The sequence below is a fragment of the Carlito syrichta genome, unplaced genomic scaffold, assembly GCF_000164805.1.
Source record: "Carlito syrichta isolate Samal-C Ts95f unplaced genomic scaffold, Tarsius_syrichta-2.0.1 Scaffold314220, whole genome shotgun sequence".
In the NCBI taxonomy this organism is placed as follows: Eukaryota; Metazoa; Chordata; class Mammalia; order Primates; family Tarsiidae; genus Carlito; species Carlito syrichta.
In genome coordinates this window covers 451,714-464,746 of record NW_007258316.1, presented here as the reverse complement: position 1 = coordinate 464,746, position 13,033 = coordinate 451,714, and the positions used below count along the sequence as shown (strand labels likewise).

Genomic DNA, 13,033 nt, shown 5'->3' with positions numbered 1-13,033 from the left:
GGTCTGGGCGTCTTTCCTGTGGAGAGCCGCTGGCAGGGAGTCTACAGCCCCTTCCAGGACTTTGTAAGTGCTGGCTGCCCAGGGGACCTGCAGGAGGCCCTGCTGGGCTTCCATGTGCAGAGCTCCAGGGAACTGCGCAAGTCCCAGGATTACCTGTGCTGCGAGAGGTGAGACCCTGGCATGTGTGCGGGTGCATGCTTGTACGTGTACACTCATAGGTCAGAATGGGCTGGGGAGGGCGGCTCCCTGGGGGGTCAGGCTTGGGTCCAGTTGTGGGTGAGAGACGCTGTGTGTGTGTCTAGGACCTACCCCGGGGACAGCGCGAGCATCATGGAAGACATCCTAGAGGAACTGCTGCAGCACCGGGAGCCCAAGGCCCTGCAGAGGCACCTCAGAAAGGTGAGGGCCCTAGAGGAATGGCCAAGGTGGGGGTGATGTCCTCTGCCCCCAGCAGAAAAGAGTTCCCATTTCTTATAGCAGGGAGCTGGCTGGAGGGAACAGGCCCACGGGCCTCTTGTTCCCCAAGGGCCTCAGTGTTCCTATCTGTGGGGTGGGGGTAGCCTTGGGAGGCTGGTCTGTGTGTGCTCCACTCCTGGTGCTGAGTATCTCCGTGGCCTATGCACTGGCCCAGGCTCTATGCAACTCTCTGCATCCCCTGGGAAAGCTGCTGCAGACACTGATGCTGACCTTCCAGGCTACGTATACAGGCGTCGGAGCCAACAAGCACCTGCAGGGGCTGGCCCAGGAGGAGGTGAAGCAACATGCCCAGGAACTCTGGGCTGCCTACAGGTAAACTTGGTAGTGCGTGGGCACAGACCCTGCCCTGTGACTCCAGAGGAGAGGCTGTTGCCCCTTCCAAGCATCAGCTCTGCCTGGTGCCCTGGGAGGATGGCACCTCCACCTCAAATAGAATTCAGCAAGAGCCAGAAGGTTCTTGCTCTGTGTGCAGTTGCCAAGCAAAGGCCTCGGAGGGTGGCATGGTGATGGCAAGGGCCCAGTTGTGGTCCTTAGCCAGAGTCCAAATGCCAGCCAGGCCCTGGGCTGACCCTGGACCCCTGGGCTGACTCTGGACCCTGGGGCCAACTAACTCTACTGTTGACTGAGCCTGACCCTGGACTCAGACCCCATCTCCAGTCCCAGGCTAAGCTGTGACCCCATCAAATACTACAGATAGAAGCCTTAGATGCTGTAGTTCCTTCTGCTGCTGGGTTCCAGGAGTCTCCCACTAATATTCTGTAGCTCCAACCTTCCTGCTGTTGTTTGAGAGGCTATGTCCATGGTGCTGAGAGTGGAAGCCTACCTGCTCTCATCTTAGGTGACTGAGGGTGGAGCCTGGTTCTGTGGGAGGTGGTAGCTATTCTATCCTCTCTCATTGGCTCACAGGGGTCTGCTGCGGGTTGCCTTACAGCGCAAGGGCCAGGCCCTGGAGGAGAATGAAGACGCAGAGACAAGGTGAACTGCCCTGGCCTTCAAGGGGTCTGCAGGATCCAGGGAGGAGTCACGCCTCTGCGCCTGGAGCCTCCCTTGGGGAAGGAGGCGCTTCTAGAGGAAGTGTTGGGCATTCATGCTGTTGACCAAGCATTGTTGATCGGTCATTTGTGGATTAGAATGATGCATGACCTCTGTCGTGTGAGCAACCAGGAGGGGGACACTGCTACAGTGCATTGAATGCATCTTTGTTCTAAATGTGCAATCCCACCTCATCTTTTGGGTGTACAGAGGGTGAGCAGCTCCCCAGGCACCCTCCTTCTCTGTGCACACAGAAGGGGAAACAGGCTGGGAGGGGATAAACCTGAGGTCATACAGGAGTTATGTGAGTCATTAAATCTGTCTCCCCAGTCCCTGAAGCAAACCATAAATTTGCCTTCAGATTCCTGCCTGGAGATTTCCCTGATCAGGGAGGTCTTTCTTTTCTTTCAAGTTAGAATCTCACTGTGACGCCTAGACTGGAGTACAATGGCTCATGGCTCACCATAGCCTCGATTTCCTGGCTCAGATGATCCTTCCACCCCAGCCTCCCAAGAGGCTGGGACTACAAGCATGTGCCACCACACCTGGCTAATTTTGTTAATCATTTGTAGAGATGAGGCCTTGCTATGTTGCCCAGGATGGTCTCAAATTCCTGGGCTCAAGCAATCCTCCCGCTTTGGGCTCCCAAAGTGCTAGGATTATAGGTGTGAGCCACTGTACCTGGACCAGACAGGCCTTTCTGTCACTACATTGCAGGAGACATGGGAAATAGGGTTAGACGTTAGGGAGAACTTCCCCCTGGAGTCCCAGGAAGCACAACAAACTTGGAAGTAGAGCCGGACTAGCTTGGAATGGCAGCTGAGATCCTTGCTGCAAGTTACTTGTCTGTCTGGGGCCCTGGTTTTGCTTTTGATCAAATGGGGATCAAAATCCTACCCCACCTGCCATATTGGTTCTTAAAGTCAAATGGGGGAGTGAGGCAGCTGTGGTTATCAATTGAAAGACTGAATAATTGAATAATGACTGACAACAGGCTCAGAAAGGATTTTCTAGGGAGTAGGAGACTGGAGGGCACTGTTGTGGGCTGAATGTTCTATGGGCTCTTTGGGGGGAGGCTCCAAGTAGTAACCACCACCTCTGGCCCCACCCTGCTAATCCCAGCATGTCCTGGTCTCTCCCTCAGGGACCTCCAGGTGCATGGATTGGTGCTTCCCCTCATGTTGCCCAGCTTCTACTCGGAGCTCTTCACGCTCTACCTGCTTCTTCATGAGCAGGAGGATAGCCTGTACAGCCAGGGCATTGCCAACCTGAGCCTCTTCCCCGACACTCAGCTGCTTGAGTTTCTGGATGTGCAGAAGTAAGCCTTACCTCACCCCACCCACCCCATGCCTTGTTAACCAGGGTTCTAGCACAGCAGACAGTACAAACTCGACTCAGATTGTCTTCAGAGAAAGACAGGAGGTGGGGTTAGTTGACTCATGTGTCCACAAGCTTCTAGGGTTATGCATTCAGGTTTGGCTGGATCTAGGTGCTCAACAAACAGAATGACAAAGGGAAGCACCTTCTCTTTCTCTGTTGGTCTTTCTCTGACTCCGCCTTGTGGTAACAAACGTGGCACCAGCTGCTCAAAGTTTAGACCCTCCCAGCTCTGTCCCCTCACTTCCCCTCCCAAAAGCTCTAGCAGGGTCCCTGGAGTTCCTCACTGACTTGGCTTGCCCCCCGAATGCGGGCAGTGATTGACTAGGCCTGCTTCAACATCTACCACTGAGGCTGGGGCAAAGTCACCTGCTCTGGTCACTAAGACTGAGAGTTGGGGAGGGAAGGTCCCCTTGGGACTATTCTGAGGACTATTCTGAGAGCAGGTCAGGAAGGTGGTTACCATACCCTAGGGCCTCCCTCCTACCCTCCATCTCCAAAATGTCCTTTCTCCTCAGTGCCCATTCTGATCCATTGATGCCACAAGTGACCCGTCCCAGATGGAGAACACGGGCACTCTCTCTCTCTCTCTCTCTCTCTCCTCCTACACCCAGGTCTCCTTTGTCACACAGGAATGGCACACCCCTCCCCAACCCTTGTTTCTTCTTCTGTCTCGGTGAATGTTTCTTGCATCTGATCGGCCACCAGCCCAGAGACTTGGCCTCCAGTGGCAACCCAAGTACCCCTGCCCACTCCTGCTGCCTCAGTGTTGCTTCCTCCATGCCACAGGCTCCGGCTCTGCCATCTGCCCACGTCCCTGCCACTGTGCTGGGTCTATTGTGTAAGGGCCACATCCCTCCTGCTCACCACCCTGCACTGGCTCACCAAAGCCTTTGGAACAGAGTTCGGCTTCCTCAGCTCTGGTCCTCTGGCCCCTTGGCACGAAGAGCCGCCCTCGCCCTCCTCTCTCCAAACTAGTGCAGCTCCTGGAGCCTTGCCTTCCCCAGAGACAGGAGATGGGGTTAGTTTTGCCTCCCCTTGCCTTGGGCTCATTTCCTCTCTCTGTCCTGGGCTCAGCCCTGTGGGGGAATTTGCCCTCTGACCTCATACTCTTTCCCCTTGATCTGGCAAAACCTCCTCTCTGGCTTTCTCAATTCCAGGCACCTGTGGCCCTTAAATGACCTCACACTGACGACCAATCAGGTGAGAGGAGAGGCCTGTTGCCTGCCCCAGGGGAGGGGAGGCCCAAACCCTGAGCCAGGGACCCAGAGGTCATGTGGGCTATGAGGAATCCCTGCCTCACTAGGCAGGCGAGGCTGCAGCTGAGCCAGTGAGGACAATGGTGGGTGGGGAGGAGACAATAGGCTTCCTGAGCTGTTCCAGCCCCCGACTGTGGTGGGGAGGGACTAGCCGCTGGCCCACAGGGACCAGGCTCCAACACAGGCTTTGCCCTTCCCTGGCTGTGTGACCATGGACAAGAGACTTGAGCTCTGTGCCTCCGTTTCTGCATCTCCAAAAGGGAGCCAATGCTAGAACCCCCACAGGGTGGTTGTGAGGGGGAAGTGGGCACACGAGGCCGTTGTTCTCAGAGGATGCCTCCCAGACAGCAGCGTCAGGAGCACCTAGGAACCTGTTCGGAAAGCGGATTCTTGGACTCCCCCAAATCTGCCCAGTCGGAAACTCAGGGAGTGGACCCAGGAATCTGTGTGTCAACAAGCCTCAGGGTTTGAGAACCATTGATGCAGACACTCAGAATTGGGCAGCACCCAGTGGTCATTGCCTGCTATAACCACCATCTCCTGTCCCCATTTTGGTCCTTGCCATCCTCTGGAGACCCTTTACCCCATTTTGTGGTTGCATAAACTGAGGCCCTCAGTCTTCAGGGCTATGCTGAAGCAGGTGGTGGGAAAGGGGTGTGTGGCAAGGGGCTGAAGGCAGGCCTGGGCCCTGGGAAGGAAGGGGCATCAGAACTGGGGGCCTCAGCCTCATCCCGCCCCTCCCCCCACCACGCAGAGGTACTCCCTGGTCAGAGACAAGTGCTTCCTGTCAGCCACCGAGTGCCTGCAGAAGATCATGTGAGTGTACACCTTGCAGGGGAGGACTCTGGTGGGCCCCTGTTTGGGACTGGACCCAGTGCCTTTATCTGGAACCAGCTGTCCTGCTGCAGGACCACGGTGGACCCACGGGAGAAGCTGGAGGTGCTGGAGAGGACTTACGGGGAAATTGAGGGTACCGTATCACGAGTGCTGGGCCGGGAGCACAAGCTGCCCATGGATGACCTACTACCGCTGCTCATCTACGTGGTGTCACGTGCCCGGTGAGCCAGACAGGGTCTGTGGCAGAATGATCCTTCCCAGCCAAGATTCTCTGACCCCTCTGAACATCAGGGTTTATAGATGCAGCTTTTCTCAGTAGAGATGGAGAAGTTGAGGCCCACAAAAGGGAGGGTCCCTGCCAGGGTCCTATGGGTGCCAGAAGCAGAGCAATATCACATCCCAGGTGTCCCGTCATCCAGGCCAGGGCTCCCTTCCCAGCTGTGTGCTGCCTGACCATGACTTTCCCCTTTTCTCTCTGTCCCTTGCTCTCTTGTTTGGGGGCGTTTTCCAGGATTCAGCACCTGGGAGCCGAGATCCACTTGATCCGTGACATGATGGACCCCATTCACACGGGAGGCCTGTATGACTTCCTGCTCACAGCGCTGGAGGTAGAAACACCCTAGCCCCCAGGGCAGACTCCTTGTTCTCCCCAGACACCATTGTGGGAATGAACTCAAATTCACAGCTCAAATTAGAGGACTCCCACAGTACACCCCAACCCTGGGGATCTTGGGGCCATGACTGCTGGAGGCTGCATCTCCAAGCATAATGGAAAAGAAAGGCCCATTTCCCTGTGCGTGTGGCTGAGAGCAGACTCCAGACCCTGTGTGTGTGACTGGGAGCAGGCCCCTGACCCAGTGCATGCGATTGGGAACAGGGCTTTTACCCTGTGGGTGTGACTGGGAGCAGGCCCTTGACCCCATGTGTGTGGCTGGGAGCAGGCCCCCAACCCTGTGCTCATGGCTGGGAGCAGACACGCCAGCTGGCTCCAGCCTTGCCTCTCTCCCGGCAGTCCTGTTACGAGCACATCCAGAAGGAAGACATGAGGCTGCACCGCTTACCCGGTCACTGGCACGCCAGGGAGCTCTGGTAGCTGGTCGTCTTCTGCACAGACTGCGGAGCTGAGAAGGGCACTGCCCAGCTGTCCCTCATTGCCAAGGCAAAGGGCAGGACAGGCCTGGGAGGTGGCTCTTGGAGGAGATGAGCATCTTGTTTTGCACAGAGAGATACTGCTGCTGCTTTGACTGGGATGAGGGTGAGAGATGACAGATGTGGCCCCAAACCTGGTGGTTTTCCCTTGGCCACTAGTCGAGTCTCCAGTGACTCCCTTGACCTGCAGCAGCTTACAGTCGGGATGAAGACCCCTGCTTCTCCTAGCTTGAGCTTTGCCCCAGGTCACCAATCCTCCCAAGGCCTGTGTTATGACCTGTAAATGGTAGAGTGGGTGGTCTAGAAAGGACGCTCACCCACCTTGCTAAACTCTGGAATCCTTTTGGAAGTCTGACTGTGGTCTGTTGGGCTGTAACAGATTCTCACATCACTATTGGTCTCTTGCCTGTTTCTTCATTGCTGGGCAGGTGTTTCTGAGCTGCTAGTGACCACTCTATTTATCAGGCTCTTTTCCTGTAAGTGGTCGCTTGGGGTCCCTTCCCAGCTTTTCCCTAGGGCCAAGCTGGTCTGTCACCCAACTTGTTGGGTGATCTCGGGCAGGCCCTAACTCTCGCTGGGTCTGCAGTTGACAGGGTGGGCTTGGAGGTCTGTGGACTGTAGTCCACTTATCCTTGATGAAGATGGCGGAGCTGGAACAAGATATAGGCAGGGAAGTAAACCCTCCCTGCCAGAAGTCCTCAAATGGGCATGAATTATATAGCTGTGGCTTCTATGGGCCTGCCTGCATGAGGCCTACCTGAGCCCTGACCAGTAAGCACGTTGGGCTGATGACCCTGTGGGGGTTGGGGAGCTGGGACACCTTTGGGAGGGGAGAACTTTATTTAAATGGTGGTTCTTGTGTGGGACCAAGAGATGCAAGAGCAGGGTCATGGGGCAGCTTCATCCGTCCTGGTCCTCAGTTTCTCCTCCCTACATGGAGGGACTTGGGCTGGGCGACCTCCTGATAGGAAATGTGTGACAACAGACAGTGTGACAGTCTTCTGATGGGGTCCGGGATGAAGTGTTGGAGATTTGTGCAGGGTGCAGCCCTGGACAACAGCCGGGCCGACTGCTGGGCCCACTCCTGCCACCAGGCCCAGGGCCCTTCACAGGTCAGGTTATCATGGCCGGGCCCTAGGTGTGCTTTCTCCCAGTGAAGTACTGACCTCAGCCTGTGAGGGAACAGCTCTGAGGAAGCCCAGTCACATCTGAGTCCAAGTCTGAGTCCCCACCAGAGCCTTGGGGTAGGAGCACCACAGAACCTCGGGGTGATATGGGCAGTGAGTGCAGAGACCCTGGTGCCTCCTGAGGAAGTGAGGTGAGCCTTTTTCTGGCTGATCCCACTGTATGTGCTAGCTTGAACAAAGGCCTTGGGCTCTGGTTCTGCCAGGAGACTATGACATCCCCGGAAAGGAGGTAGAACTAAGGAAGAGAGGGCATCCAGGATACTGTGGGCACACACACTTACCTGGGACTAGAAACTCACTAATACTTTAATCCTTTCCAACTGTTGTCAGCCAGTTCTTGTCCCTGGGCAAGTGAGGACAACCTGACTCTGTACCTTAAAGGCTGCCCTGAGTTCATGCAGTGCTGCAGAGACTCCAACACGTACATTTCTTGAGTTCATGCAGTGCTGCAGAGACTCCTACACGTACATTTCTTTGAGATCAGTGAGCCCTTACTGCAGTGCAGGTTTTTTTTTTTTTTTAAATAGAGGCAGGATCACACTATGTTGCCCAGGCTGGTCTCGATCTCCTGGCCTCAAGCAATTCTCCTGCCTTGACCTCCCAGAGTGCTGGTATTACAGGTATGAGTCACCATACCTGGCCATGCAGTTCAGATTTAGCAAGACCTGCCATCTGTGCTCTGGCTGGGCCTCCCCCGGCGCTGAGGAGTTCCCTCTGGCCAGGACCTTGGGGTCTACAGTGCTATAAGAGTCCCGAGAGAGTGCAAGGAATAGCTAGGACTGTATCAGACCCTCATAGCAAAGCCCACAGTGCAGGCAGGGGCACTTTGCATAGGTGAGGAACCTGACAGCTGCGGGGAGTACTTCCTTTACCAAGAGCCACCTGCAGACGGCCAGTCCCCCCAGTGGTGACGTCTCCCAGCTGCTGCAGGAGCCTCTTGGCTGCCCTGAGAGTGCACTGGTGTCCACTCTCTGGATGTCGGGGTCAACAAGCAGTGACTCGTACCTCAGTGATCCCACTAGTATCCAAGCAGCCTGATGGGCCCTCCCTGCCCCCTGCCTTTGCAATTCCCAACTCCTTTCAGTGATGATTGAGGAAGTAGAAAAATTCTTCATCCTGAATCCCAAAAGAGACTTCACAATCACCCAGGTCAGGGTGGAGAGAGGCCCAGCAGACACCGCTCATGTGCAGCCTCCAGGCGATTTTCTGACGGCCAGAGCTGTGTCCCCAGCTACAAAGGGACCCACACACAATGGCCCTGCCCTCGAGGGTGGGGATTTGGGACTGAGAAAGACATCGGAGGGGCTAAATGGCCTTTCAGTGAGTAGATGTGTCCAAGTCAAACAGCCTGACCACCTGCTTAGCCCCAACTGCAGCTGGGCCTCCCTCACTGATAGCTGCCCTGCCCACAGGCATCTCCCACACAGCCTGTCAGCCCTACTTCCCCCACGCCCTCTATTTCTCTCATCTCCCAAACCATCTGCCACCCTGTGCTGCCCTCCAACTCCTGCCCCTCTGATTCATCATCTCCCAGAAGTGCTCTCCTCCAGTCCTACAAGGTCCCAAGCTGATCTATCCTTGCAGGCCCAGTCCCCCCAGGAAGGGGACTTCCCTCTCTCCATGGCCCCTTTCTAGGCCTCTTCCCAGCCCACCTCATGGACAACTGGATGCCTGCTTCTGCTCTGCTCCCTGTTCACTGCCTTGCCCTGAGCCAGGACCCTGTAGCAGTGAGAGGCCAGGGAGGAAACAGGCTGACACGGGAAAGGTTGGACTGTGATGGGCAGGTTTGTGTTAAGACTGGCCAGGAAGCATCTGCAAACAGCCCCATGGGGATGGCCAGGGCAGACAGAGGCCAAAGGGAAATCTAAGGCCTGGCCAGGCTCCGGCTGGGAGCAGACAGGAAGTCGATGGTGATGCCTAGGAGAAGGGGAAGAAAAGATAGACATCCTTTCTGCCTAGCTTCAGGGTGCAAACCTTGCCTGGGCATTGAAACCCCCGTCCATACCTGGCAGCAATGATACCAGTCTGACAGGACACCTCCATTCACTGCTCTGCTGCTTGGCATTGAGCTCCAGCTGCAGGAATGTCACAGCTGTTGACCCAACTATGGTCGTTGGAGATGGTGTCCTCCTGAAAGGGTCCATGGCACAAGGTGGCCCCGTGAAGTCCCTGGAGAGACAGCCACCCTCCCTGTCAGTGAGGCTCCCAGGGGCTTCCTGGGTGCCAGCCCTGCTCCCCATCCTGGGTATAGTCTGGAACTCAGCAAACCAGGTCCCGGCCCTTTTCAGACAAGAGGAGCTGACTCTCCTCTCCCAGAAAAGGTGCCTGTAGACCACCAGTGCTTGCTAGGCAGGGAGAAGAAAAGCTGGGAAAGGGAGAACATAGCTAATCCACAGGAGGAGCTGGCAGATGTCCAGAGGGACCCTCATGTTGACCAAGCCTCTCTATTCAGAGCACCCTCGAGGGTGCTGGTGCCAGTGCATGGCTAGGGCACCCTGCTGTGTGTGGGCCCCTTGCCCACTGCAGTACCAGAGAAGGCCAGAGGGAGTGGAAGTGACCAGAGCTGCTGGAGGGCCTTTAGCATCGACGCAAGAGTAAAACCATGCTCACTGAGCAGTGCCCAAGGGTACTAACCCTAACCCCATGACCTCAGCTATCGGGTCTCCCAGGGGAATGCTGGCCACTGTGGGATCAGCAGAGGTAAGGACTGCTTTCTCATGGGCACTGGGGAAGGAGTAGCATTAGGGTTGGGTTAAAGTTAATGCGAAGGATGAAGTTAGGGATTTGGGTTGAGGTCAGAGATGAGGTCAGGTTAAATTTGGGGGCTAGGATTGGAGTTAGAGTAAAAGTGAGAGTGAGGATCAAGGTCAAGTTCAGATCAGCCAGGGCTCTATTGGTTGACTTTGTTAGGGGTTGTACAGACATGCCCTCTGGTGTTTACTCTTGCTGTGGGCAAGAACCCAGGATGGGGGCCAGGCTGCCAGGCCTTGGTCTCTTGGTGACCTTGGCCAAGTCTTTTCCCTAATGAGCCTGTTTGTTGTCTGTAAGGAGATGCATAGTCACCACCAGGAACATTCTCTGCAAGAGATGCAGCTTGGGCTCTGGGTGCTTTGAGAGGGAACCAGGGTCAGCCCAAGCACTTTACACCCTTTATTTCAATTTCCTTCTGACCAAAGCCAGTGACTCACAACCCAGGAAACCAAGGCTCTTGAGGGGAAGGAGCAGCCCATGTCTGCTTCTCCATAAGCAGAGGACTGATTAGCTAGGCAGGATCTGTACCCACATGCTCTCACTCCAGAACCCAGGTGCCAACTGGGCAAATGCATGACCCCATGCAGTCTGGATACTGAACTTGGAGCCAGATGTGTGACTACCTGTCCCTGCCCTCCCCCACCCCCCAACAAGTTGTTTCAGTAATGGCAAGTCTCTCCCAAAGCAATCTTCACATATGCCTCCTGGCTGAGGCTTGGCCTCTCAGGTCCAAGGGTATGTGGGAAGAGGTGAGGGTGAGGGGAATGTGGTCTGGTCATCAGGGTCATGTGGAAATTGACAGGCCCAGCAACCAGAGAGAGTAGTAGCCATGATCTGGGCAAAGCACATAAGAGAGTGTTTTGTTTGGACTTTTTGTTCTGGACAGTAGAGGAAGAACACAGGGTACCAGCAATAATAAGATGAGGTTAAGGGAGACCTTGTCAGTGTCTAGAAAGTTAATCTTGTTTTGTTGCTTTGGCAGAGGCTGTCATACCTCCAAAGTCAACAGTCCTCAGCTGAAGGTCTCCTGAGAGAATGGGTGTCCAGGAGGTAGACTGAGGGCAGTGGTGATAGTCTGGGACAAGGTGACTACAGCATTCTGAGATGACAGGCTGAACCAGGTGTCCTGAAGGTAGGGTCAAAAGACGCTCATGGTCTTGGCCCATCTCTGATGTCCTGAGGTCTAAGGTGTTCCTTCCCCACTAGTGGAGTTGTTCTCCTTTTTAAAATCCTCACCATAAACCAGATGTGGTGTCGTGCGCCTGTAGTCCCACCTACTCTGGAGGCTGAGGTGGGAGGATCACTTGAGTCCAGGAGTATGAGGCTGTAGTGAGCTATGTCCATGCCGCACACTCCAGCCTGGGCAACAGAGTCAGCCCTTGACTCAAAAAAAAAAAAAAATTAAAAAATGAATTTTCGCCATTTTTAATTCACGCTATCGGCTCTCCCAGGAGAATGCTGCAGGAGTCTTCTGGAGTCTTCTGGAAGAGATGCACCATCCTAGACATGTGGGCCACACCAGAGGACTTTTGTAGGAGTTGTCATGCTCACAATCATTATCAGCAATGTCCGTAACTGCCCAAAGCTAGCCAGAGTGGCCAGGAAGTAAGAAGCAACAGGTTAGCGCCTCCCACCTTCTAGCTCTGCCTTGCCATTCGCAGGCTCCAGTAACCGGGTTTCCAGGAGGTAGGCATGGAGGTGGGAGGGAGACTTAGGAAGGCAGATTATATGGTTAGGGGCTCTGGCAACTGGTGTGGGTCTTTTCTCATCCCTCCCTCCCTACCTCAGAATTAAATCTTTTATTTAAATGAGTGGTACTTTTCTGGAGAATTGCCCCAGTTTGAGCTCACATATCTCTTCAGGTTCTTTTGAGCCCATTTCTTTTCTTTTTTTTTTTTTAGTTGGAGTCTCACTCCATCGCCCAGGCTGGAGTGCAGTGGCACACTCACGGCCACCCCAGTGTCGACCTGCTGGGCTCTGATGATCCTTCCGTCTCAGCCTTCCATGTAGTTGGAACTTCAGGCATGTGCTACCTTGCCTCGCTAATTTTTTAGTTATTGTAGAGACGAGGTCTCACCAAGTTGCCTGGGATGATCTTGAACCCGCAGACAAAGGCAATCCACTCACCTCAGTCTCCCAAAGTGCTGGGATTACAGACTGAGCCACCGAGCTCGGCCCCATTTCATCTTTTAATGGCAACTGCTGCCTGTGGGTGGTAGGGGTTGTGTGATATTCCACAAAGGCTCCAGAGAGCTGCCCACTGCAGGTACTCTTGCCTACCTACCCATGTCTGGGTGATGTGATCAAGGAGTTCACATATGCAGCAGTACATTTAGGAGTTCCTAAGTAGGATGGCCCACATTCGCTCTGCAAATAGTAAAAACAAAGGTGTCTACTGTAGTCAACATCCAGTGATACTACTGGCAGGAAAGGAGGGGGACTATGGAGTCTATTTGCCAGGACTGGCCAGGTCAGTGTGCTGGACTGTGTGCCTTGGAGTCCCCTTGTTACTGGACTGCGGATCTGGCAGTTAGCCACATTGCTGGCTTGCTTGGCCTCGTGTGCTGGCTTCCTTTGGCTTTGATGTGGATTCAGTCCTGAACTGTAGACAGGCTGCCAGGCCCTGTGTGTTGGTGTAACCAGGTGGCCGTGGTCCTTACCTGGGCTGTGCAGAATCAGTCAGGTTGTTGTTCCCACTGATGTTCATTGTCAAGGAGTCCTTTTCCATGGGCTTCCATATGGTCACAAGCAGGGGGCATGGGCCCTGTGTAACCTGCTGCCATAATGCTTGTCCCTCACTGGTTTGGGACCTGGCATCTAATTGTTCCACTGACAGATGTCAGACCACATGGCCAGCGTATTGGCTGCTGGCTACCAGTTGGTGAATATGTATGTCACAAGGAACAGTTTCCAGGGCAAGCACTGCAGTTTGCACCTCCACCTGTGGGGCAGATGTTTTTCTTC

The 13,033-nt window shown here is 54.8% G+C and overlaps 1 protein-coding gene across 1 annotated transcript in view; it reads left to right on the top strand.

Annotated features, from left to right (window-relative positions):
• ALS2CL (ALS2 C-terminal like) overlaps nt 1–6,509 on the top strand; it is an 18,681-nt gene extending 12,172 nt beyond the window's left edge. The window contains exons 16-25 of the mRNA XM_008071226.2: nt 1–167; nt 303–399; nt 632–789; nt 1,384–1,452; nt 2,654–2,827; nt 4,047–4,089; nt 4,900–4,961; nt 5,054–5,203; nt 5,494–5,590; nt 5,995–6,509. The exon at nt 1–167 is cut by the window's left edge and continues 6 nt beyond it. Coding sequence (XP_008069417.1) covers nt 1–167; nt 303–399; nt 632–789; nt 1,384–1,452; nt 2,654–2,827; nt 4,047–4,089; nt 4,900–4,961; nt 5,054–5,203; nt 5,494–5,590; nt 5,995–6,075 — 1,098 coding nt within the window. The 3' untranslated portion in view covers nt 6,076–6,509. The remainder of the gene's footprint in view (nt 168–302; nt 400–631; nt 790–1,383; nt 1,453–2,653; nt 2,828–4,046; nt 4,090–4,899; nt 4,962–5,053; nt 5,204–5,493; nt 5,591–5,994) is intronic.
• Nucleotides 6,510–13,033: the final 6,524 nt, after the last annotated feature.